Source organism: Nicotiana tabacum, chromosome 23, assembly GCF_000715075.1.
Source record: "Nicotiana tabacum cultivar K326 chromosome 23, ASM71507v2, whole genome shotgun sequence".
Classification (NCBI taxonomy): Eukaryota; Viridiplantae; Streptophyta; class Magnoliopsida; order Solanales; family Solanaceae; genus Nicotiana; species Nicotiana tabacum.
Genome location: NC_134102.1, coordinates 128,080,494 through 128,104,655, shown reverse-complemented (window position 1 = coordinate 128,104,655; position 24,162 = coordinate 128,080,494). Strand labels below are relative to the sequence as shown.

The 24,162-nt window shown below is 36.0% G+C and overlaps 2 protein-coding genes across 7 annotated transcripts; one reads left to right on the top strand and one right to left on the bottom strand.

Annotated features, from left to right (window-relative positions):
* Positions 1 to 553: 553 nt before the first annotated feature.
* On the top strand, positions 554 to 3,386 carry LOC107809529 (guard cell S-type anion channel SLAC1). The gene is made up of 3 exons (XM_016634179.2): positions 554 to 1,223; positions 1,835 to 2,640; positions 2,741 to 3,386. Exons 1-3 carry the CDS (start codon positions 708 to 710, stop codon positions 3,090 to 3,092), a joined length of 1,674 nt encoding a protein of 557 aa, XP_016489665.1. The 5' UTR covers positions 554 to 707; the 3' UTR covers positions 3,093 to 3,386.
* A 197-nt stretch (positions 3,387 to 3,583) lies between these two features.
* Positions 3,584 to 10,918, bottom strand: LOC107809530 (protein TPX2-like). 6 transcript variants are annotated; one of them, XM_016634180.2, is made up of 18 exons: positions 10,535 to 10,918; positions 9,655 to 9,801; positions 8,444 to 8,533; positions 7,987 to 8,140; positions 7,343 to 7,442; positions 6,784 to 6,834; positions 6,161 to 6,258; positions 5,997 to 6,075; positions 5,868 to 5,927; positions 5,588 to 5,674; positions 5,294 to 5,352; positions 5,008 to 5,086; positions 4,872 to 4,937; positions 4,719 to 4,781; positions 4,476 to 4,550; positions 4,342 to 4,386; positions 4,095 to 4,205; positions 3,584 to 3,837 (listed from the first exon to the last, which is right to left on the bottom strand). In XM_016634180.2, the coding sequence occupies exons 1-17, from the start codon at positions 10,707 to 10,709 to the stop codon at positions 4,143 to 4,145; spliced, it is 1,491 nt and encodes a 496-aa protein (XP_016489666.1). In that variant the 5' UTR covers positions 10,710 to 10,918; the 3' UTR covers positions 3,584 to 3,837; positions 4,095 to 4,142. The 6 variants fall into 6 exon arrangements, 4 of the variants coding, with proteins under 4 accessions (XP_016489666.1, XP_016489670.1, XP_016489669.1 ...); XM_016634184.2 differs by lacking the exon at positions 10,535 to 10,918 and adding an exon at positions 10,071 to 10,182; XM_016634183.2 differs by lacking the exon at positions 10,535 to 10,918 and adding an exon at positions 10,056 to 10,164.
* Between the last annotated feature and the right edge of the window lie 13,244 nt (positions 10,919 to 24,162).

Here is a 24,162-nt window from a genome sequence, read left to right as displayed (position 1 = left end):
TGCTTAATGAAGCTTCTATGAGTGGATGAAGAATTCCTTTAGATCGCAGGTTCAAATCCCAGTCTAGTATTCTTGCAAATTTTTGAAGTCCCCTTATAACAATTTCTGGCTCTGCCACGAATCTAAAACATATATTCAGCAAAAATTTTTGACCGATACTACTAGGCTATGACTATAAGTGGTCGTAATCAAGATTCAACTACCATTTGAACCCACCTTCCCAATAGCCAATGTTACTGTTTTTGCTAGCTAAGGCACCCTAGCTGTGAGGTAAGCCCATAACCAATGCCACTTTCTTATTACACTGACCCTTTTGTTGTTTAGATCCGTGAAATGCAAGAAACTGTGCCTCTCAAATGCAGAGCATCACTTATTTTTTCCAAACCATAAAATTAGACATTGTCATATTCAATACCTCTATGTAATAATGGTTTCTTTATAAACCACAAACTGCTTGTTGAAGTCATCCTCACGAGAAACCCCACTTAAAAGCTACACTTTTTCACATTAACTAGCTACTATTTCAACTTAATCATCCTAGTTGATAACCACCACCTACACAAGTTCTTTTTTCACATTTCTCGTGATCTATCCCATGTTTGAGGAACCATAAAAATGCACGTAAAAAACAAAACAAAAAGCTTATTATAGCAGGCAATAAAGAATAGTATTTCGTCCATTTATCGCTAACTACAGAAGGGGGCAAAATGAATGTAGGATCAAATTCTGTAGGAAACCATCTAGTTGACATTCATGAAGTCTTGCATGAAGAGGAAGAAGATAAGGAAGAAAACAACAACACTTCTAATATGGCTGATAAATCAGACAAGCGATTCAACAGGCCTACGAAAAATAGAGAAATAAAAAGTGCTCCTAGGAATTTCAGCAGGCAAGTGTCACTAGAAACAGGCTTCTCTGTACTCAATGGAGAGACTTCTAAAGATAAAAATGAGAGAAAAGTACTTGGAAGAAGTGGGAAGAGTTTTGGAGGATTTGGTGTTAATGGAACTGGTATTGAAGCAAGAAATAAAGGAGATTTCAGCATGTTTAGGACTAAATCTACTCTTGTTAGGCAATCATCAAAGATACCACTTAGAAAAGAGAGTGGAATTGATCTTCAGAACAATAATGTTAAAGGAGGAATTGATGAAAATGTCAATAAGAGTGTACCTGCTGGAAGATACTTTGATGCCCTTAGAGGACCTGAACTTGATCAAGTCAAGGTATTTATCAACTTCTCATTTCCAAAACTTCAACGATGAATGCATAAAATTGTTATGATGTTTACATTGACGGAAGGGGAGCCTTAGAGCAACAGTAAAGTTGTCTCTATGCGACATATAGGCCACGGGTTCAAGCCGTAGAAGCAGCCACTAATGCTTGCATTAGGGTAGGCTGTTTACATCACATCCCTTGGGGTGTGGCTCTTCCCCGAATCATGCGTAGGTCTGAGATGCCTTGAGCACCGGGCTGCCCTTTTCTTACACTGGCAATGTAAAGAATTTTACACTTTCAATGTATTTTAACTTGGAGCCGAGGATCTACCTGAATCAGCCTCTCTACCTTACCAGGTAAGGGTAACGTTTGCGCACACACTACCCTCCTCAGACCTCACTTGTGGGATTAGACTGGATCTTCTGTTGTTGTTATTGTAGTAATGTATTTTAACTTGTTATAACAGGTAACATGATATCATTTTCCAAGTTATCAATCCCATTTTTTATGGATGAATACTTGTAGTTATCTTTCAGATGATCCTAGTGTGCATTATTTTGCACTGTCACTGCATAGATGTTAACTCAATTGTTATTCAGTATTACGATCTTTTCTGCAGGATTCTGAGGATATTCTTCTTCCGAAAGATGAAAAATGGCCTTTCCTGCTCAGGTTCCCTATTGGTTGCTTTGGTATCTGCTTAGGTCTTAGCAGTCAAGCCATCCTCTGGCGTTCTCTTGCTCTAAGTCCTGCCACCAAATTCCTCCATGTTCCACTTTTCATTAACTTGGTGATTTGGCTGTTAGGCGTGGGGATTCTAGTTGCAGTTTTCATAACCTACATGTTCAAATGTGCACTTTACTTTGAAGCTATAAAGAGAGAATACTCTCATCCGGTGAGGGTCAACTTCTTTTTTGCTCCATGGATTGTCTGCATGTTTTTAGCCATAGGTACACCGCCTAAAACAGCCCCAGAAACTCTTCACCCAGCCATCTGGTGTGTATTCATAGCCCCTATCTTCTTCCTCAATCTCAAAATCTATGGCCAATGGCTTTCGGGAGGGAAAAGGCGTCTTAGTAAAGTAGCCAACCCATCTTCTCACCTTTCTGTAATTGGGAATTTCGTGGGAGCCATTTTGGCTGCTAAAGTGGGATGGAAGGAGCCTGGCAAGTTCTTGTGGGCTATTGGCTTTGCACATTACCTTGTGGTGTTTGTCACATTATATCAGAGGTTGCCAACAAGTGAAGCGTTGCCTAAGGAACTGCACCCTGTTTATTCCATGTTCATTGCAACTCCAGCTGCAGCTAGCATTGCTTGGGGTGCTATCTATGATGAATTTGATGGCTTGGCAAGGACATGCTACTTCATTTCATTATTTCTCTACTTGTCGTTGGTTGTACGTCCCAACTTCTTCACAGGATTCAGGTGATTTTCTTATCCTTGAAACAGAAGAGAACAGCACAAAAGTTTAGAATTTTGAGAAAAACACGTCTCTTTGAGTTACTAATATCTTGACTATCTGCAGATTTTCAGTTGCATGGTGGTCATATACGTTTCCAATGACCACAGTTTCAATAGCAACCATAAAGTATGCAGAGGAGGTCCCATCTTTCATAACCAAGGCTCTGGCCTTGGCCCTTTCGTTCATGTCGACAACAATGGTCTGCATATTATTTGTCTCCACTCTTCTACATGCTTTTGTGTGGCAGACCTTGTTCCCCAATGATCTTGCCATTGCCATAACAAAGAAGAGATACAACAAAGATAAGAAGCCTTTGATGAAACGTTGGACAAAACAGTCCCCTCTTTCATTTGTCACATCAATAAGGAAACATCATTCAGGAGACAAAGAGTCTGTCTCTGATGAGGAGAAATGATAGCAAATCAAAAGTGCCACATATAATTGTAGAATATGGTACTTGGCAGCAATACATAATCAAGCAATTAGTCCTAAAGACAACAAGCAGACATTCCTATTACAGTGACCAGAAAAGAGGAAACAATTAATAGGTCTAGTAGCCTTTCCTACCATCATATAGTCATTTTAGTCAAAATATAGTCCCATCGGTCTGAATGATTCAATATCAGTAGCCAAAAATGAGCAATCTATTAAATTTGTAATTATCTAATTTCTTCAGCATTTGATACATAATATAGTTAATCACTCAAAATCTTCCAGCCTGATTGTAGTATGCCACCAGACAACAAACTAACCACGTCATTGCTTATAACTTTTGAAATCTTCAGAGCTCAATCAAATTACTCCAGAATTTCTTCAGAAGCTACTACTAGATCTATTTTCTTCTCTTGGAAAATAACATAGCAAAATTAAAGAAAATTGATAAATAAAGCTGAACAGCTCCCACTAAACAACACTTACTCATTTTTATTCACATGATGACACGGTGACTAACATCATCGTTTGTATTTAACCTTTTACATGTGTAGATATTGATTTTTACATAAAAATTATAAAGCTGGGGTGTACATTCGGACACACTTGACAATTTCAGACAGATTTTATGTACTGCATCGCCTCAGTCTGCCTTTTGAATCAAGCAAAGAGGGTTCATCAACACTAAGAAATGTGCTGCATTATGTCTCTAACGAATGCCCAAACTCCTACAAGAATTGAAATATAGGTTAATGGGATAAGTTGGATCACGTAAGAAGATAAAGCAAAACTGTCCCAGGGCTTTGGAGTTTGGTCGAGCATGTCATGGATTCGAACCCTGCCACAAACAAAAGCCTATATTTAAGTGGATAAGGGTAGAGTGGCGAGCCCAACGAGTTCCATGGACTTTCGAACTGTGCGCTCGCCACTGTGCCTCTGGATTTTTTGATTATCAAGAAAAAAAGAAGAAAGCAAAACTGTGTACCTGTTGATGATGCTAGAGACTTGACAAACTTCAGTCATCCCCACATCACTACCAAACTGAATTGGCTTTACTTTTAAGATCAGCTAGTTTACCCTTCTCTGTGTGTACTATCTATAAAAAAAAAGAATTTTGAGCTGATTAAAGTTAATTATAAACATAATGCTGAAAATATTGCTACTTGAAAAGCCAATTAGAAACATGAATGTAGACTGAAAACGCTAGCAACCAGGGAATAAACAGAGTTTACCTCATGGTTTTGTTGGAAATAAGCCCATCTATTTTCTTTAGAGCCCTTGTACCAAAAAGACGTACAAAATCAAAAATCCATACACTGTTAAATTATTTGAGATCAGAAAAAGAAAATGGAGAAATAAATGGAACCTTTGACGGAAAGAAGGATGGTCTTTGTGCTTTCAACTGCACTCCAGCAGGTTGGGGCTCAGATGTAAGAGATAGCTGATAAAAAACAAGAAAGATTTATCACAATTTGATGATCTACGACACAAGAATAGAAAATCGTATAGTAAAAGCTGCAATATTGTGTCCCAAAAAAACACATCAAACCATGTAAAGATGTAACTCAACCTTGTTAAACATTCAAAGTAAAGATGTAAAATATTCAACCTTATTAAACAGATCAATTGGCGGATTATGATGAATCCTCTTTTCAGTATGAAAATTGAACTCCTGCGGCAGAGGCAAAGCAATTTATGTGTCATTATTGGAATTTCAAACATAACAATTACAACTGAAAAGTCTAGACATGTCTGGTATAACCATTGGCACTGTGGTTTCTCTCTTGGTGTTTCGGAACACTCCAATGTCTCCTTTACTTGATAGGATCTATATAAAACAAATAGTTGTTCAGTTCAGATAACTCATATAAAATCTTCCCGAATTTTCTTAAACGTACCTTTTTATTAAGGGGAAGAGCTTTGAAGTTGTAGGTTGACGTAGATTCCTCCTGCTTTGGAGCCTCTACATGATTATCTCTGATAAACAAAAGTTACCATTTCTTAGTCACCCACACCATTAAAATAATTTACAGTTACAGTCATTGACAATCAATCTTTTAACTGAAAAAAAAAATGTAACAACGACAACATAGAGAGAATTGTGATAACAACATAGGCTGCTATTCAACACATATACACATAAATATATGAGAGATACAATTCCACAAGTATATCAAGATTCACCTTCTGAATTCTCTATTTCCACATTCCATGGTTGAATTATTACTGGGCTTCTGCAACACCTGCAAACAGAACCTTAGACTTCATCAGAACTGCACTTTTATGTAATATTCCAGGCTAGCAAAACCACAATTGTAAGAAGCCACCAACAAAGAGGGAAACACTACAAGCTCCCAAATCTGTGATGGTTGTTGCCACTATTCAGTTTCCAATTTCGCTGGTTCAGCCCTTTAAGCTAAATTAGAGAGTAGAGTGTGTATGCATAAGCACAATACGTGATAAGAACTGATACGTAACCTTGTTACTAGTAGAAGAATTGGCTGCAGAAGTTGAAACGGCTGAACGATGTTGCACGGCTCTCTCTGACGTCTTCAGGTGAAATTCCTGAAAACAATGTGTCAAGAGAGAAATTTAAATTCACTTAGCAGCAGAATTATGCTTACAAGCACTACACTAAGTGAAAATTCATGGAATACAAGTGACTAATTCCCATAGTCATAGGCCAGACAGTATAATATGAATGGAGCTGGTAATTTAAGAACGGAGAAGAAGCAAAGACACCAGTCTGATTCCTTACTTGAAACTGCGGAAGTCGTGGATTGCTTCTTTTTGGAGGCATAGAAGGACCTTCCAAGATCTGTGAGATAGAGAGTTGTCAATAACATGCAGATGAAGCAATGGCCTCTAAGAAAGTATGCTTACTAACTTTTTTATTCAGTGGAAGAGCTTTGAATCTTCGGATAGCTGTCGGCGCCAAATTTTCTGCTTGTTCACTACCTTTTGGCCTGAAATTGAAATGCCATGTTAACATGTTGACAATGGTCCTCAAAGACAGTATAAAGATAACTGAAACCAGTTAATGAAATCAACCTTGCTCTTTGTGCTCTATGAGTTGTTTGAAGCTCAGGCTCTCTAGGAATAGTTATTCTGGGCTTAGCCAATGTGTTGTTGCCATCAACTTTTCCATCCTGCAAGATTGTTCAAAATTTGTGTCTGAACTCCAATACAACAAGTATATCCAGTCATCACCAAAAGTTCTTTATGGTTAAAGATCTATAAACTCAGAGCTCTAGACTAGGGATTCCCCAAAACTTTGTACTAAAGACATTCTTCAGCCACTCAAATGTGGGTCTGGCTAATAATTGAAAACTAAGGTATATATTACTAGTGGCATCATTTAAGTAAAAAATATGGGAGCTCACACTTTGAACTACTATGATGAACAAAAAACTTCATAGCTATAGGAAAAATATAAAGAACAGATACGATCAAATGAAACAGCTGAAGCAAGATTCCCTCCATTTTCATATAAGGGCATAAGGGAAGACATTGCCAACTCAAGAAAAGATATCACAGGTAAAGGGAAAATATAAAGGACAGACATGACCAAAAGAATGAAAATACAAAGCCACTAGTGTTTAATTGCACATGAATGAAAACTTCTAACTTTTTTTATGAGCAAATAGATAATAGAACAGAGAGAAAACACTTACTCGCTTAGGTGCCTTGTGAACAAAACTAAACACAGGCTTTGCTTCAGCAACCTGTAAAGCAGAAACAGATATTTTTCAACAAAAATGAGCAATCTAACATGAGAGAGATGCAAAAGGTCCACAGACGAGGAAATAGACTTGAACACTAGAAAGAGCGAGGATGCATTAGTGTTTTCTGACGAGATTGCACAGCTGGAATAAAACTTGGCCGACTGACTAGATGAGAAGACCAAGAAATGTTTCAAATTTACTTTTTGGGTAAGGGTCGTGTTTACCTTCCAGCCAGAACAAACTAACTCTGTCTACCACTATTTGTAATCTACTCCAATATGTAGAAGTGCCAAAATTCCAACATGTAATACACTTCCCACGTAAATTCTCAACCTCTAAAATTTTATTCAATTAATTAGCAGAAAATATAACTCCAAAATTCATCATGATCCCGGTAACGGAAAAGTAGCGCTAAGGTGGAAGCAGCAAATTAATAGTTATTGAGACTCATCACTAATATGGCACAATGCAGAGAAGCAAAATCCAAAGGGCAAAATATAAAAGATACCTTCCGCAGATGACCACTCTCAAGTTTTTGTCTCTTGGCAGCTTGAGTCTCAACCACAGCAGAACTTGTTCCATTTTTCTCAACCAAAAATGTGGTTAACCTAGCATACCGGAGAAAGAGGTGTTTCAAAGAGACCACAGACCAGTAAAGTATTTAGCAAGGCCAGTGATGATGTCCTCTGTACGACCAAACAAGGTTTATTCACAACCAATTACATGCAAAGTGGCAAGAGTTTGCTCAGCATTCACTAAAAGGTGGAATACAAAAATAAAATAAACAACACATTTAGAAGATCTCTCGCTCTTTGAAGATTTACACATTCTAACTCTTTTTTTTTTTTTTTGATAATCGTGGTGTCCGGTGCAGCTTGCGCGCACCTCGACTAATTCTACGGGATACCTGCCACCTCCCACCAGCAACAGGTACCAGGTAACTCTATCCACCAAGGCTTGGATAGATGGGAAGAAATCACCTAGTATTTGCCTCCGCTGGGATTTGAACCTGAGACCTCATGGTTCTCACCCACTTCATTGACCACTAGGCCACACCCTTGGGTGCTGAAGCTCAGTACTTTTATCAGCAATTTTGTGCATGTTCTTTTAATTATATTTAAACAGAGCATTCCAAAAACCAGGAATTTCAACCTCGATTCACCAACTGGACGAAGTGGGTTTTGTTTGGCTAAGTGACTTGCGGTTGGTTTCATGAGGGTTGAGGTCCTGGGACAAGATGGCTTCCCCGGACACCTGGTTTGATCTTTTGCGGTATCTTTAGCCATGTGATTATGGAATGTCAACCCTGCAAACCAATGGCACAAAATATAAATATGAACCTATCAAAGTAAAAAGACACCACGAAACCTAGTGCAACATGGTTGCATGGCAATACTGATGTACCATCGGCAATACTCATTCGCATACATATACGCAATACTCATTCACATACATATACATATCATGTAAGCGACCAACTTGAGTTATGAAAGCACAAAAACAAATTCTTAATTTTAAGAGTAGAATATTAATCATTTGAGAAATATTTCTTTAAACTAAATATTAAAAGTGAAACATTTACTATTGTCAAATTAGAAACTAAACGCACCTGAAGGCAGCTGCCTTAGTTGATTTAAAAGTTTCTCGGCATTGCTAATTTCTAAGTTAACAGAATGTCCTGCATTGTTCCCCTCGCCTTCTGTAAAACAAAATCAGACAGAAAACTTGAGCATATCAGTTTGAAACCTCTTTTTTGGTGCAAGCAGGCATAAAGATAAAAACAGCAATATTCATTATAAGCAGTTAAAGGTAGGACCTAGAAGTGGCCATCTTTACATGCACGTGGATGCTAATGAATCATGTCTTCAAAGTTTGAGGGATTTACAGCAACAAGTTGCTTCGGGGTTAGTTTTGAATCAGTTAATAGAACTGGTGACAAAGGCATAATTATGCGAACACCAATTAAGTTCAGCATCAGGTATATCCATGTTTTTTTGGATCTTATTAGCACAAGCAAATGAGTGTTTAGAATCTTATTGTTTATGCGGTTTTTACCATTTTTAGAGAGACTAATCCTTTTGTAAGACCGAAAAAGCCAAGTGGGTCATCCCAAGGGTCAAAGGGAGCAAACAAGAGTAAGTATTATCACATCAGTTCAAGAAGGTTGTAGAGAATTACCAAAGTAAGACTGCTTTATTAAAGTAAACAACTAGCAAAAACACTTCCTCTTTTGAGAGGGAAAAAAAGCTACATAGATCAGATGGACCGAAAGTGCTAAACAACGAAAACTTTTTTTTATTGCAAAATTTAGGACAATACAATAAAGGACAAAATAAGGATTTGGTATAATAACACAACTTTTTGTTTTAGATTTCTATTTATAAAATCAGCTCATCAGCACCGAATGAAGGAACAGTCATATGTTCCCTTAGCATCTTGTAAGCTTTAACTTCTATTATAACTAAGGCTTTGAAGAGTCTCGATCAGTATTAGTGGCGGAGCCAAGAATTCTAACAAGGGGATAAAAAGAATGTCAAGATGCCACATTTAGAATTTTCAAACCACTTTTGCCACTACACTAAAAGCTTCTTTCCTTCAAGCGGATTCAAAAATTTGTATATATACAAAGAATCTGTTTTTACCCTATTGCAGAGTGTACTTTCAGATGAAAGTGTAAAGAAATAGCTTGCATCTCAGCAAAGTTTTAGTGAAAGATTCAAAATGATTATTAACTTCTAAAGAAAATGCTCAACGCCGAAGAAGGAACATATAAAATTTCTGGTATAACAGTAGACCGTAAAATTCAAGCAAAATAAACACCTTTTATTGCACCAGGAACCCCTTGCTCGACCTCAATATCAGAATCACTATCTGATAAACTCATGTTCTCATCAACTTTGGTCTTCGGAGAAACATTAATGCTTTCCAGCAAATCGTCCTCCTTCAGAATTAACCTAGTGACAAAAGCTTAAACAACACAGAACAAATATCAGTCATAGTGTCAAAATTTTCAAATGTAATTTTACTAGAATGAGGTTTAACCTAAGTAATGTTAAACAGATCCTTAACCAAAACTAAAGCAAAAAAAACCAAAAAAAGCAAACCAGAAGTGTCATATAATGCTCAATACATCAAGGAAAATAGCATAGAGGAGATTCCAGCTCTTTTTATTAGAAAAAAAAAAAAAAAACTCAAAAAAAGTTCCCATTTTGACAGATTACTTGGACGATACAAACTTTCAGTTTGTCACACCAGATGTTACATCAATGAAAATGCAATTAGAATCTGAAAATCGATGAGAGTTCTTCTAAATATAGTTAAAAATCTAATTTTGTTTCTTAATAGATATTTACAATACATTTGCACTTCCACAATATGTAGGACCACAAAGGTAGTAATCATGCTAAAAATGAATAGTATATTTTTTAAAAAATAATGACATTAATAAAAAAACAGATGAACAGGAAAAGCTAAAATACTTTGTCCGGAAAAAGCTAAAAATATAAAATATATAACGTGAGAAATATAGCATTGGCATTATCGCAATAGTAGAGTTGATCCTACAGTGACCTGTAAGAAATAGCTAGAAATGAGCAGGAAATCAAAAAATAAGTTCTAGAAAATCAAATAAACACCAAAATTCAGCACACAAAAACAAAAAACTTTGAGTATAAGAAAAAGCAGATAAAACGTGACTTACGAGAAGGAGGATAGCTTCCGGCAGATTCAAACCAGCTCTCAGCTTGACGAGTCTCAGGCAGAGACTCATCATGGCTAAAATCAAAGTAACGCGGAGCATCATACTCGTAATCGAGGTCAATCTCCAATACCGTAAACGTATACTCAACCATATCCTCCATCATCTCTTCCTCCATTTCAAACACACACACACACACTCTCTCTCTCTCTCTCAGCGTGATTTCTCACACAGAAACGGTGATCTCGAGCTGCGAGATTTGAAAATAATAGAACACTGGAAAAGCCCTAGTCAGTGTATAGAAAAACGAGAAGAATTGGAAGAATAAGGGACGTAACGATTTTTCATGGAGATTTGGGATAGGGAAAAGACAGAAAAAAGAGTACTATTTAGCAGTAAGTAGTGAGACTGGTTAGTAGCGGCGAGACGACTGATTGTGTTCAGAAAGATCCGAATTTTTTGAAATGACGGGTATGGGCGGTCCGATTGGGTGAGATATAACGTTATAAATCTTTTCCTGCTTTGACTATTATGCCCTCTTATCCCTTTGTCAACTTATTATCTCAAACTCTTTTCATTTTGTTGATATATTTTCTATTTTAGTTTGTATTAGGAGTGTGAATAGGTTCTCGTGATGGAAACAACATGACACTACATAAAGTTAGTAGGCTTTTTGACGTAAAATTATAATTTTTGGAAAAAACTAATATTTAGAGTTAAGTTGAAAAATAATATTTGAAATTTTAAATTATATTTAAATATACATTTCATTTGAAAAAATATTACAATTTTGGAGTGACGAAAAAAAAAGTGGTCAAAACAACTTTTTGTTTTTGAAAATCTCATTTTGGAAAAATCTCCGAAAGCGTACAAAATTACATAGACAAACACGCTTTAAAAAAAATCAGAAAAAGGAAAAAAAAAAATCTATGGACAAACATGTCCTTAATTTGTTTAAGCTTTGTTTGAATTGAGAGATTTAATTCTATGTATTTCAAATCTTAAACTTTAAATTTAACAATTCCGAGATAAATTTTTGGAATTATAAACGAGGAAGAATTACATGAACTATTATATGCATAAGTATGTGATATAAATTAAAGCGAAATTAAGTATATTATATATATATATATATATAGAGAGAGAGAGAGATAAATAGATAGATAGATAGAAGTATAATATAAAAGCAATCTCAAGCATTTTTTCTATTAGATATTGTGAAATCAAACAAGTATAAACGATATAAAAGGAGGATAATTTTATTTCTTTTTCATTGCAATTGTTAATCACTTGTGAAACAATCAAATTCAAATTATACAATTCAAATTATCATGCCACGTACTAGTTTATACACTTTGAGCAATTATTTAAAACATAGAAGGAAACACCAAATTCATTTATCTATCTTATAGCTTTTTGGCCAAGCTTCTTTTGAGGCAAAAGTGCTTCTTTTTTTGTTTGTCAAAAATGCTTATTTTCTAAAATTAAGATATTTGGTCAAGCTTTTGAAAAGAAAAAAAATATTTTTAAGGAGAAACATAAGTAATTTTTGAGAAGGAGAAAAAAATAATTTATCTCTAAAAATACTTTTTTGAAAAATACTTTTAGAAAAATACACTTAAAAATACTTTTGAAAAACTTGGGCACACATTAATTGATATTTAAAAGTACTTTTCAAACTAAGTAGTCAAACACAAATTGCTTCTCACAAAAAATATTTAAAAGCACTTTTGAGAGAAACACATCTCAAAATAAACTGATTTTAGAAGTTTGACCAAACGGATTATTAGTGTTATCGTAATCGGGAGTTGATGATATCAAAAAGTCTAATAAGTGGGAATCCCATCTAAGCATGAATTGGTGCCAACATTGGTAAAAATTGTTCCTAGCACGATGATTCAATACAAAAATATCAATCTAAAATCAAACGTTCCAATCAGGGATTCCCAAAAGAGAATTGTTAATTCGTCACTTATTCCGATTTTGAATTTGTTTTCTCCTCACAGGCTTTTTCGATGCTTTGGTTCAGTTATCACCAATATGTTCTCTCTTTCTTGTTCTTGGGCGGAGAGTGGGGGGCTTGTTTTTATACAAACTTAAAAGGGTAATATTTTCGTTTCAATTTGTAATTTCAATCTCAAAGTTGAAAAAAGAAATTCAAAGTTTGAGAAAAGAGTTTCTTTTTTTTCTTTTTTTTTTTGCAAACGAATTTCAAACATTTTTTTAAAGAAATGATAAAAACCTGTTTTCAATTGATAACTGATAAACCAATTTATATAGCATTAATTAGAAGGACATTGAATTTCAAAAGGGGAGAGTATGTATTAAATCATTCTAAAATCATGTAGAGCAGTGACAAGTAATTTTCAACAAAAAGTTCCAAATTATCATTTGGTGAGACTCAGGAAATTCAGAAAAAATGCGTCTGTAAGTGTGAATTTTTGAAATTTAAAACGAGATGGGAATTGGATTGTCATTTTGGGTGGCAAATAGGATAATTTGTTTGTCTTTGGGCAGAAAAGGCAATTCTCATTGGAGTTTGAGCTCTGTTTCGGGCGGCTCAAAACTGTCAAGCGAGTCTGAAAACTTTGACATTTGTTAACTTTTAACCCCTCTGGTTCAATTTAATTGCGATATTATCCCTAACGGTTTGTTCGTTTGTCAGGTTTTCAATTGGGGGGCCCCGGCTTCTGCAGTTCAAATGAGAAGTATTTTAATTTTCAAGAGAGGTACTACTATTATTTTATTATATGACAGTTTAATTGAATATTGAAATCTGGAATATTTATTTGACTTGTTTGAAAAAAATTTAAAGTATTATTGTCGATGCAAAATCCAACAATTACGCCAAAGGACACTGATAGCGATAATGAAATGCAGAGATGATAGAATTAGTGAGCGTTTGGACATAAGAATTGTGAATTTTTTTAAAAAAAATAAGTTTTTTAAGTAGAAAATGATATTTAAAAATTGAAGTTGTGATTAAATATTAATACAAATTGAAGTTGTTTTTAAATTTTTGTAAGTGATTTGAAATGAAAATTATAAAAAATTGCCTTTTGAAGTTTTTCAAATTACGAAAAATTCGTAATTCAACTTCAAGTTGATTTTGAAATTTCATGCCACACAATGATTCCTGAAAAAAAATAAAAATAAAAATTGAAAAAGTAAAAAAAAAAGAAGTATATATATATATATATATATATATATATATATATGGCAAACTTGAATATTTCACAATAATAGACTAAAAGTGGACATCTAGTCTCGTTGTTTATTCTTATGTCTTGACAGGTCGATATTGATTTTGGCCTATGTAATTATTAAAATGTCAGATTGATAAAAATTCATACTAAAATTTAAAATGTGAATAAATATTATTTTAAGCATTATGAACATTATAAAATAGTATAATAATATTAATGGACTGGTTTCAAATGAGAATACGGTCATACAAAAATTTGAACGCATAAAATTTCTTGTAAAGCATTAATTAATTATAGATGTTAATGGTCATGCAATTTCAGTATTTCACTGCTTCGGGTACATTAGAATTTGAAAATTATTCAGCTCCAAATTGGGAAAAAATGTCTAAATACTTTTCGGCTTGCTCAAATGACTTGGCTTTAAAGGTGATGGCATTTATAGGGTAGGACTTGTTTGGAAGTGAAATTAAAATTCAGAATAATGGTCTCGGCAATTAATACGGGAAATGTACTATGCCACTTGTAAATATAAATTGGCATTTATGATTGGTTGGTAGAATTTCCGATTTGCTGTACTATTTCAAAAGAAACTTTTTTTCCCCTTGTTATATATTGATAGAGAAATGCATTTATTTCTCATTTAAGGTGTCACCTAGGATACTATTCTATTCAAATCAGAAAGTTACCCCACAGGTTTACTGTTTTACTCCAGTTACTAGAGTTACTTTAGTCATTTTAACTTATTGCTTTGTCTTTTTCTTTCTGTTTTCCTCCTTAGCTAGACAGTTTTAGAATACTCAATAATACCATTATCAATAACATTCATTATATTATCGCAACCCATAGTCCTCAACATAAATAAATTTGATACAAAATTATCATTTTTATAATGAACTACATGATACACTATCAGATGACCGAGAAGACGAAGCAATATCGTTACAAAATAATAAATGGTGGGCTCTTTTATAAAATACAAAAGTTTGGGGCAATATTTAAAAAATATAATAGTGATCTTTTGGCCCATTGAGTTGGTTTTGGGATTTGAGATTTGGTCAAAATGTAGGTAAAATCTATGGCCAAACATGTGTTTGCCAAATAAAACCCAAGGGCTTGAAGATTTTACCGCCAATCAATCAAATTATTAAGCTAATGTTAGGATATAGATTTGGTCGAAACTTGAAGGAAAAAAATAAAGTTATGTAGAAAAATAATTTTTGGAAGTTGAAATTGTTTTTGGATATACATTTTGTTACGACTCAAATCCATGAGACCGACACCTGGTACGCTACCCGACCCGAGAGAACAAACTCATATGTCAAGACCATGTATAATTGCAGAAGCCAATTAAAAATCTTGTACATTTTCAAATCAAGTCACAAAATATTTTTTATTTTCAAAATTATACACGAAACTTTTCATAAAAATGATATAATCAAATTAAATCATTATTCTTTTATGCATCACGTCCACAATCCTATTTTTTACAATCCAACGCAACTATCTGGGGAGCCTCTATACCAAAAAATAGAACCAACACTTGGAATAATTCCAATAATAAAAAAAAGAGAAATAACATGATAGTTACCACGAGATAAAAGTGGTGCTTCGTCATACCTCAGAAAGAGAGTCATCCTAACCCTGTCCACATATCACATGTCACAACTTATCCAGAAATACGTAAAGAAAACGGGACCCTGAAGAGGGACCCCTAAGGGCTGAGTACATCACCATGGTACTCAATAAGTGTCATAGACTCTCTCTAACTCAAATTCGTGGGACACATTTTATACAAATAATACACCAATATTTGATATAAAACGGTAAGTAATTTTATCAAATCATGATCTTTATCATTTCAAATAAAAGACAAGTGAAATATAACCAACAATATAAACTTTTAAAACATTTATATCATTCCAAAATTTTGAATAAAATTATACAAAATCCTTCCAATTGCTTTAAGTCATTGAAATCACTTTCGGCTCCTTAGGCCTTGTCACGACCCAAAACTTAGTCTGTCGTGATGGCGCCTAACGTGGTACTAGGCAAGCCGACACCTCAAGACATTTCCAATAATTTTAAGTGAAAAATAAAATAATACGGGTTTAAATAATTAAAGCTCTCATAAACTGGATAGAAATCAAAACTCAATACGGAATTTTCCAAAACCAGGGTGTCACTGAATACATGAGCGTCTATACAACATAAGTCTGAAAATACTGTCTATGAAAAACTGAAACTAAATATATAAAGCCGAAAGATAGGGAGGGAGAGTCAAGGTCTACGAACGCCGGACAGCTACCTCGAAATCTCTGAATGATCAAGCTGCTCAGATAATCAGCACCCACCGTGTCCGAAACACCTGGATCTGCACACGAAGTGTAGGGTGTAGCGTGAGTACAACCAACTCAGTAAGTAACAAGACTAACTATTGGACTAAAAGTAGTGATGAACTTCACGGAGATAGTTCAATTACAGAAAATACAATACAGGAAAATAGGCATGCTTTCAAGTTTGACATTTGAAGCCAAAACAGTTAATTCATGTCAAGTTCAATTGAAACAGGATATAGTATCTCTCAGAAACTACATGACAGTGATATATACCAGCTGAAGTATACAGTAATGAGATCAAGTTCATGTTCTCATAGTAACAGTCACTCATTCCTCATAGTCACTCGGAGGGGCTTCTTCAGCCCGAGCGCTATAATAAGTCAATCGTGGCATAGATCAATAAAATATGTTGTGGCGTGCAGCCCGATCCCAATAAATATCCACACTATCAGGCCCTCGTCCTCACTCAGTCATCAATCTCTCTAGTCTCCCGGGCTCTCAATAATTATGATAATCAGCTCAAACAATGATGATATAATGCATCAATAAAGAACAACAAAGATTGAGATATAATATGCGAGTAAAAACTGTGATTGAGTAGAGAGTGGCAATTTAACAGATAATTCAACATGTAACACGACCTCTGGGGTCCCTACAGTATCAACACATAGCCTAAGCATGATTTGCAGTTCAATTTCTATAACACGTGGAAAATATACGGATAACAACAGATTACTCAACTATACAGTTCCATGGAATTGATCGGGTCACAATTACTATGGTGTACGCCCACACGCCTGTCATCTAGCATGTGCGTCACCTCAACACCAATCATATGACACAAAAATCGGGGTTTCATACCCTCAGGACCAAGTTTAGAACTGTTACTTACCTCAAACTGTGTAAATCCCTACTCCAACACGCCTTTACCTCCCGAATCGGCCTCCAAATATCTCGAATCTAGCCACAAACAGTTCGATACAATCAACACGGGCTAAAGGAATCAATCCCATAAGAAAATACTAAGTTATTAATCAAACGTTAAAAAGTCGACTCAAAAGCTGCCCCCCGTGCCCATGTCTCATAATCCAATAAAAGTCACAAAAATTCAGAAGTCCATTCCGCCATGAGTCTAACCATACCCAAATCCCCAATTTAAACTATCCAAATCCCTAGCCTCAAACCCCAAAATTACACCTCAAAACCACAGAATCTAGGTGGGAAATTCAATGGAAAAACGTAATTATTAAATAAATTTAACCACAAGTGACTTACCTAAAGAAACCCCTCAAAAATCTTCTCAAAATTCGCCTAATCCCGAGCTTGGAATGTTCAAAATGAAGAAAAACCGCGAGCCCTTGAATTTAAGGTTCTGCCCATCCTTTTTGCTCTTGCGAAAACTTAACCGCATCTTCCGCGTCACAGACGCGACAATACTTCCGCTTCTGCGGTGAACTACTAGAACTGGGCCCTCGCACTTGTGGACCATGCTTCGCTCCTGCGCAAACGCAAGTGCGACCCTCTTTCATGCTCCTGCGATGGCCTTCGCTTCTGCGCTCAACCTCTCTGCATCAGCGACCATGCATGTGCGGAAAGTCCTTCGCACCTGTGACCACAACCTTTCTCACTCTTGGCCGCATCTGCTCGCCCCAGCTCGCACCTGCGACCAAAGCTCCGCAGGTGCGATTACACCAGAAGACTCCAAGTTTCAGTAATCTTCTAAGTCTCATTTTCGATCCGTTAGCCATCTAAAATCAACCTGAGGCCCCTGGGACCTCAACCAAACATACCAACAAGTCCTAAAACACGATACGAACTTAGTCGAGCCCTCGAATCACATCAAACAACACCAAAAAATACGAATCGTACCACAATTCAAGCCTATTGAAACTAAGAAATTCCAGCTTCTACAAACAATGCCGAAAACCTATCAAATCACGTCCGATTGACCTCAAATTTTATAATAGGGGTGGCAAGTGGGCCAGGCCCTAAACGAGCATAATGGATCGGTCTCGTGGGCCGCGATCCCGGTCCGGTCCCGGTCCTTAAATAAACGTGTTAAACGGTCCCGGGCTAAACATATTTTTTGTAGGAACCGGCCCAGGATCGGGCCCATAAACTCATGGTCCCGGGCTAAACGGGCCAGGCCCGCAGTCCCAACGGGCTAAATGAGCCCAACGGCTAAGCAATAATGCTTTTAAAAAAATTATATAAAAATTAAAGATAAAAAGATGTTAAGAAAATATCTAAGGCAATGCCTTGTAAATTTATTATAGAATTGTGACCTAATTTTTTAATTCAAATTTAAAGACAAAAATATTGTAAAAAGATATTCAAAGAAATGCCTTGTAATTTTATTATAGCAATAAAAAATATGACAATATCTTTCTTAGTCTTTCTCCCCCCATGGAATGAGCACAACAAGGTGCTAATACCACCATTGAGAAGAAAAAGAAACTAATCAAGATGTGCCAAAATACAAGTTACATAATACATACTAATTTTTGTTCATACAAGTTAGATGTTATCTCTTGCAAACTTCATAAATCCTTCAAGGTTAGGAGAAAGTTCCGTTGGTGGTGGCGGAAAGTAGCTTGGTTGTCATGCCCCAAACCTGAAGAGGCGTGGCCGGCACCCGGTACCATACTCGGCCCGAGTGTACCACTCTGTAACTATGAACTCTATAGGGGTAACCCTCAACCTAGGCCGATGAGGCCATATTCTGAATCATCTGAAAATATCGTCTCTCTCATCTGAGGGGTAAACATACCCAAAAACTCATATATAAAATTCATATATATATATATATATATATATATATATATATATATATATATATATATATATATATATATATATATATATGTGTGTGTGTGTGTGTGTGTGTGTGCAGGCTGACGAGGCCGCCATGAACATCTACTGATATATAAACTATACAGGACTTGTCTACAAGCCTCTAGAGATAGTTGAACTGTATAATGGTCGGGACAGGGCCTCGACCTACCCATCAAACATGTATATATAAAACGGACTCCAAGGTCTAGACCTGGTAACTCCGGGGAAGTGGAGTTTACCAACCAAGCTGATATTTGGCTCTGTCTACTGGGAAGATCTATCCAGCTGTCTATCAGGACCTACAGGCATGAAATGTTGCGTCCCCAGCAAAGGGACATCGGTACAAAATAATGTACAGAATATGTAAGGCAACAGAATAACTGAAAGTTGAAACTGAACTGATGATATAATAACTGAATATAACTGGGAGTCAAAAATAATCTGAAGATATGCTTACCTGCTGATACTAACTCAACTCTCTCCATATAGTATGTAAAATGGTTGTCCGGCCCTATAAGGCTCGGTATGTGTAACTGCCCTGCCGTAGTAGGCTCGCTCATAGGCGCTCAGCCATACTAGGCTCAGTATCTTGGCCATTCTGGGCTCGCTCATAGGCGCACGGATACAGTAGGCTCGGTATATAACTTACCATCTGATCAGAGGTTGCCCAATTGGGGCCTGCCCACCGATTATAGCTTGGTGGTGGTTAAAATACTGTAATACTGTATATATATAGACTCTCTGCTCTCTTGGCTGAAAGAAGACAATACTTAACTGAATAGAAAGTCCCAATAAGGGAGAATACTGTAACTTATGAGACTAGGATAATGTACATAAGTTCAGGAATACGAACTTCTCTTTATGCCTCGTTATCAAACTCATGTAGTTACGGGATCATGCCAAAATGAAGAAAGGTTTAGCCTTAACATACCTTATCACAATCTTTCCAATCACCAAGTTGTACTCGCCTCTTCGTACCTTAATCTACAACAATGATAATAATATTATCATTAAGTTACGAAAGGTACAACTATCGCACAATGAACGACAAGCTTATTTTGTATTAAAACGGGCAGCATCTCCCCTATAATCCTTACTTCCTTCAAATTCAAGATAACACCAACAACACAAGAATACAATAATATCAACATGTATACATTATTTTCCAACCTTATATATACTACAAAATACTACAAAACAGCCCAACACACCCCAATCTATTCATACACAAAACGACCACCGTAGTAGTGTCAAACAACCTGAAACTGTTACGACCAGCCCACCACCCTGTATTTATGTGGTGTTTATCCACACCATTCCTCCTCCAAAACTCCATAAAATAGTAGTAAAACATGCAGCCCAACAGCACCACAAAACAGTCCGCTACAAGTGAATAACTCGAACTCACGGCTTCTGATTACTGTCCCGTGAGTTCTTACAAATATAGAGCGACTTACTATGCATCTGCAATAGAAACAAATGGATGAAAGAGAGAAGTAAACTCACCTTATTTATTGGATAACTCGGCTCCTATCTTGGTTCTTCAAACTCTAGTCTTTACCTCTAATTAGAACTTGAAAGGAAGAGAAAATCAATTGGGGTTTGTAGGCAATTTTTGGGAGGATTTTCTGATGACCCAAAAGGTCATCTTATGTTTTAGAACTCAAATCTGTGCTCTTAAGCCTTAAAAATCTCATTTTTATCCTCTTCAACTTGCGTGCGCAGTCCGGACAGGTTTCCGAAAAGCTTTTATGTTGAAAACTAATTAAAAAAAAGAATTTTTGCCTTAAAAGTTGATTTTAGATGACTTCGGTCAACAATTTTGGTAAACGGGCCTGAATCCGTATGTTGACGGTCCCGGTAGGTCCGTATCGAATTATGGGACTTGGGCGTATGCCCGAAATCGAATTTAGAGGTCCCTAACTTGAGTTATGAGTTTTTGATGAAAATTAAATGTTTGAAACTTATTTGTTTTTAAGAATTGATTGATATTTGGCATTGTTAGTATCGGGTCCGTATTTTAGTTCCGGAGCCCGGTAAAGGTTCATTATGATATTTAAGACCTATCTGTGAAATTTGGTGAAAAACGGAGTTGATTTGACGTGATTCGGGCGTGCAGTTGAGAAAATAGAAATTTTAAAGTGTTCTTGAGAATTTTATTTGATTTGGTACTAAATTCGTAGTTCTAGGTGTTATTTTGGTAATTTGATCACGCAAGCAAGTTCATATGATATTTTTAGACTTGAGTACATGTTTGGTTTGGAGCCGCGAGGGCTCGGGTGAGTTTCGGATAAGCTACAGAGTGAATTGAACATAGAAATCATAGCTGGTGTGCTTCAGGTCTACAGACTTCGCAATTGCGAGGCCTGGCTCGCAAATGCGAGCATCGCATTTGCGAAGAAGCTTTGCATTTGCGAGCAGTGAGGTTGGAAGGGGACCTTCGCATTTGCGAAGTTCAGGATCGCAATTGCAAACATCACAGGCCGCATTTGCGAACGGTTGTCCGCATTTGCGAAGATGGGCTGGGACTGGGATTCTCGCATTTGCGAGATTTTCATCTCATTTGCGATGGTTCAATGTTCGCAATTGCGAATAAATGGTTCGCATTTGCGAAGGCAGTAGAGATGCGAGGAGTTCGCATTTGTGGGCTTCGCATTTGCGAAGACCAGGTCGCAAATGCGACATCTGCAGCTGATCAAAATGACTTTTGGACGGGATTTTTGATTCATTTCCCAAATCTTCAAAACCTAAAACACAAGAGGCGATTTTCCAAAGACCATTCCTTCCCCAAATCATTGGTAAGTGATTCTAAACTAGTCACTTTCAATCTTTTACATCTTATAACAAGATTTCAACCTAGAATCTAGAATTTTTATGGTGAAATTAGGATTTTTGGGTAGAACTTAGGAATTTTAAAATTTGGGGATTTAGACCTCGAATCGAGGTCGGATTCCAAAACCAATTGTATATCCGGACTCATCTCGGAATGGGTGTTCGGATTTCGTAAGTTTTTTCGAGATTTGAGACGTGGGTCCCACTGCCAAATATTTTAATGAATTTTGGATTTTATCCGGAAAATTAGTAAATTCATATGGAATTAATTTATATGATTCGTATTGAGTATATTGAATTATTTGTGAATAGATTTGAAGCTTTCGGAGACAAATTTAAAAGGAAAAGTTGTGGTTGAGTAATTGATTGGAATTTGCAAAGCGAGGTAAGTGTCGTGGTTAACCTTGACTTGAGGGAATAGAACCCTTAAATTAATTGTTATGTGAATTGCATGTGAATGGCGTATAGGCAAGGTGACGAGTGTCTATACGTTATCAAATTAATTATTTGCCTGCTTACTTGAAAAATCTTAAATTGTTTTAAATCATGAATTAATTATTATAATAATTGTTCCTCTCATATTCTTTGTCAAATATTAATTCTTGAATTCCTGCATTAATTGTTACATGCTATTTGAATTATGTGCCTTAATTGTCATTTGATATTTAGCATATTAAATATTAAACTGCATATCTTCTCTCTGATTTCTATAATAATTTGCTATTTGCCTTTGTTTGTTTCGTAATTAAATCATAATTATTGTATGCTTGTTGTCTTATAATTTTATATTAATTGTTGCATTTATTGGAAAAATTCTTCTGTAAGAATTGGTAAATGAATATGTTAGAGGAGCGGGTTGCACGCCGCAACAAGATTGATTGTAATGAATATATTGGAGGATATGTTGCACGCCGCAACAGACTTATTAAAAGTCCATATTGGAGGATCGGGTTGCACGCCGCAACAGACTTTTAAAAGTCCATATTGGAGGATTGGGCTGCACGCCGCAACAGACTTATTAAAAGTCCATATTGGAGGATCGAGTTGCACGCCGCAACAGACTTATTAAAAGTCCATATTGGAGGATCGGGTTGCACGCTGCAACAGACTTATTTAAAAGTCGACATACATAAATATATATTGGGGGATCGGGTTGCACGCCGCAACAGATATTAGGGGATCGAGTTGCACGCCGCAACAGAATTGAATGTGAATATATTGTGAGAGCGGGTTGCACGCTGCAACAGAATTGAATGTGAATATATTGTGAGAGCGGGTTGCACGCTGCAACAGAATTGATGGAAATGATAATTGGTTATGACTGCTGAGTTGGCTTCAATTATTATAAACATGTTGCCTGATTTATTTCTATTATTGTTGTTGTTACTAATATTGCGTACAAGAAATGTAAGTGACCCGCCTTAGCCTCGTCACTACTTCGTCGAGGTTAGGCTCAGCACTTACCAGTACATGGGGTCGATTGTACTGATACTACACTCTGCATTTCTTGTGTAGATTTTGGAGTTGGTCCCAACGGCGTACCATAGACTTGCTCGGGTTTCAGCTACTCAGAGGAGACTTGAGGTAAAACTGCATGGCGTTCGCAGTTCTGAAGTCCCCATCTACTTTACTTTAGCTGTGTGTTTATTTTCAGACAGCTTTATTTTATTCAGACCTTTATTTGTATTTATTTTAGAAGCTCGTGCACTTGTGACACCAATTCTGGGATGGTATTTAGACACCGTTGTTTATTTATGGATTATTCACTATATTTCAGACTTTACTTCCGCAATTGTTCTTTGTTATTAATAAATTTAAAAATTATTTAAAAAATGAATAATATTATTCTAACGTTGGCTTACCTAGCAAGTGAAATGTTAGGCACCATCACTGTCCGAAAGTGGAAATTTCGGGTCATGACAGATTTTTACAGAAATTATGTCTGGTTATTTTGCCCTATTATCAGTCTAATATATGAAGGGGATAGACCTTTAAAAAACTCCTAATTTCATACAAGGATTTAACAAAGCAACAACACAATAAATAAGGGAATTAGGGAAAAAATATTTTTTAAACTTTTTTCTCATAGAATAAATAGTAAGTTGATAAATTTACCCACCCCATGAAAAATAAGCAAACAAATTTGCAAGTTCTGCAATATAAACTAAACAGTTAAAAATAGTAGGATAATATTGTCTAGAAAATTCTTTTGTAGCAATATGAAATTTTTCTAAAAAATCAACAAGTATTTTAACATTAGCCCAATCCCCATTCGTAAGGTAATCGTCATCATCGCTTACATGTGCATTAAACGTTGAGTTTATGGGGTTTCTATATTCATATACAACAACCAAACTTTTATACATGTAATTCCATCTAGTTAGACAAGGTTGAATGAAAAAGCCAGTTAAGAGCCATTTTA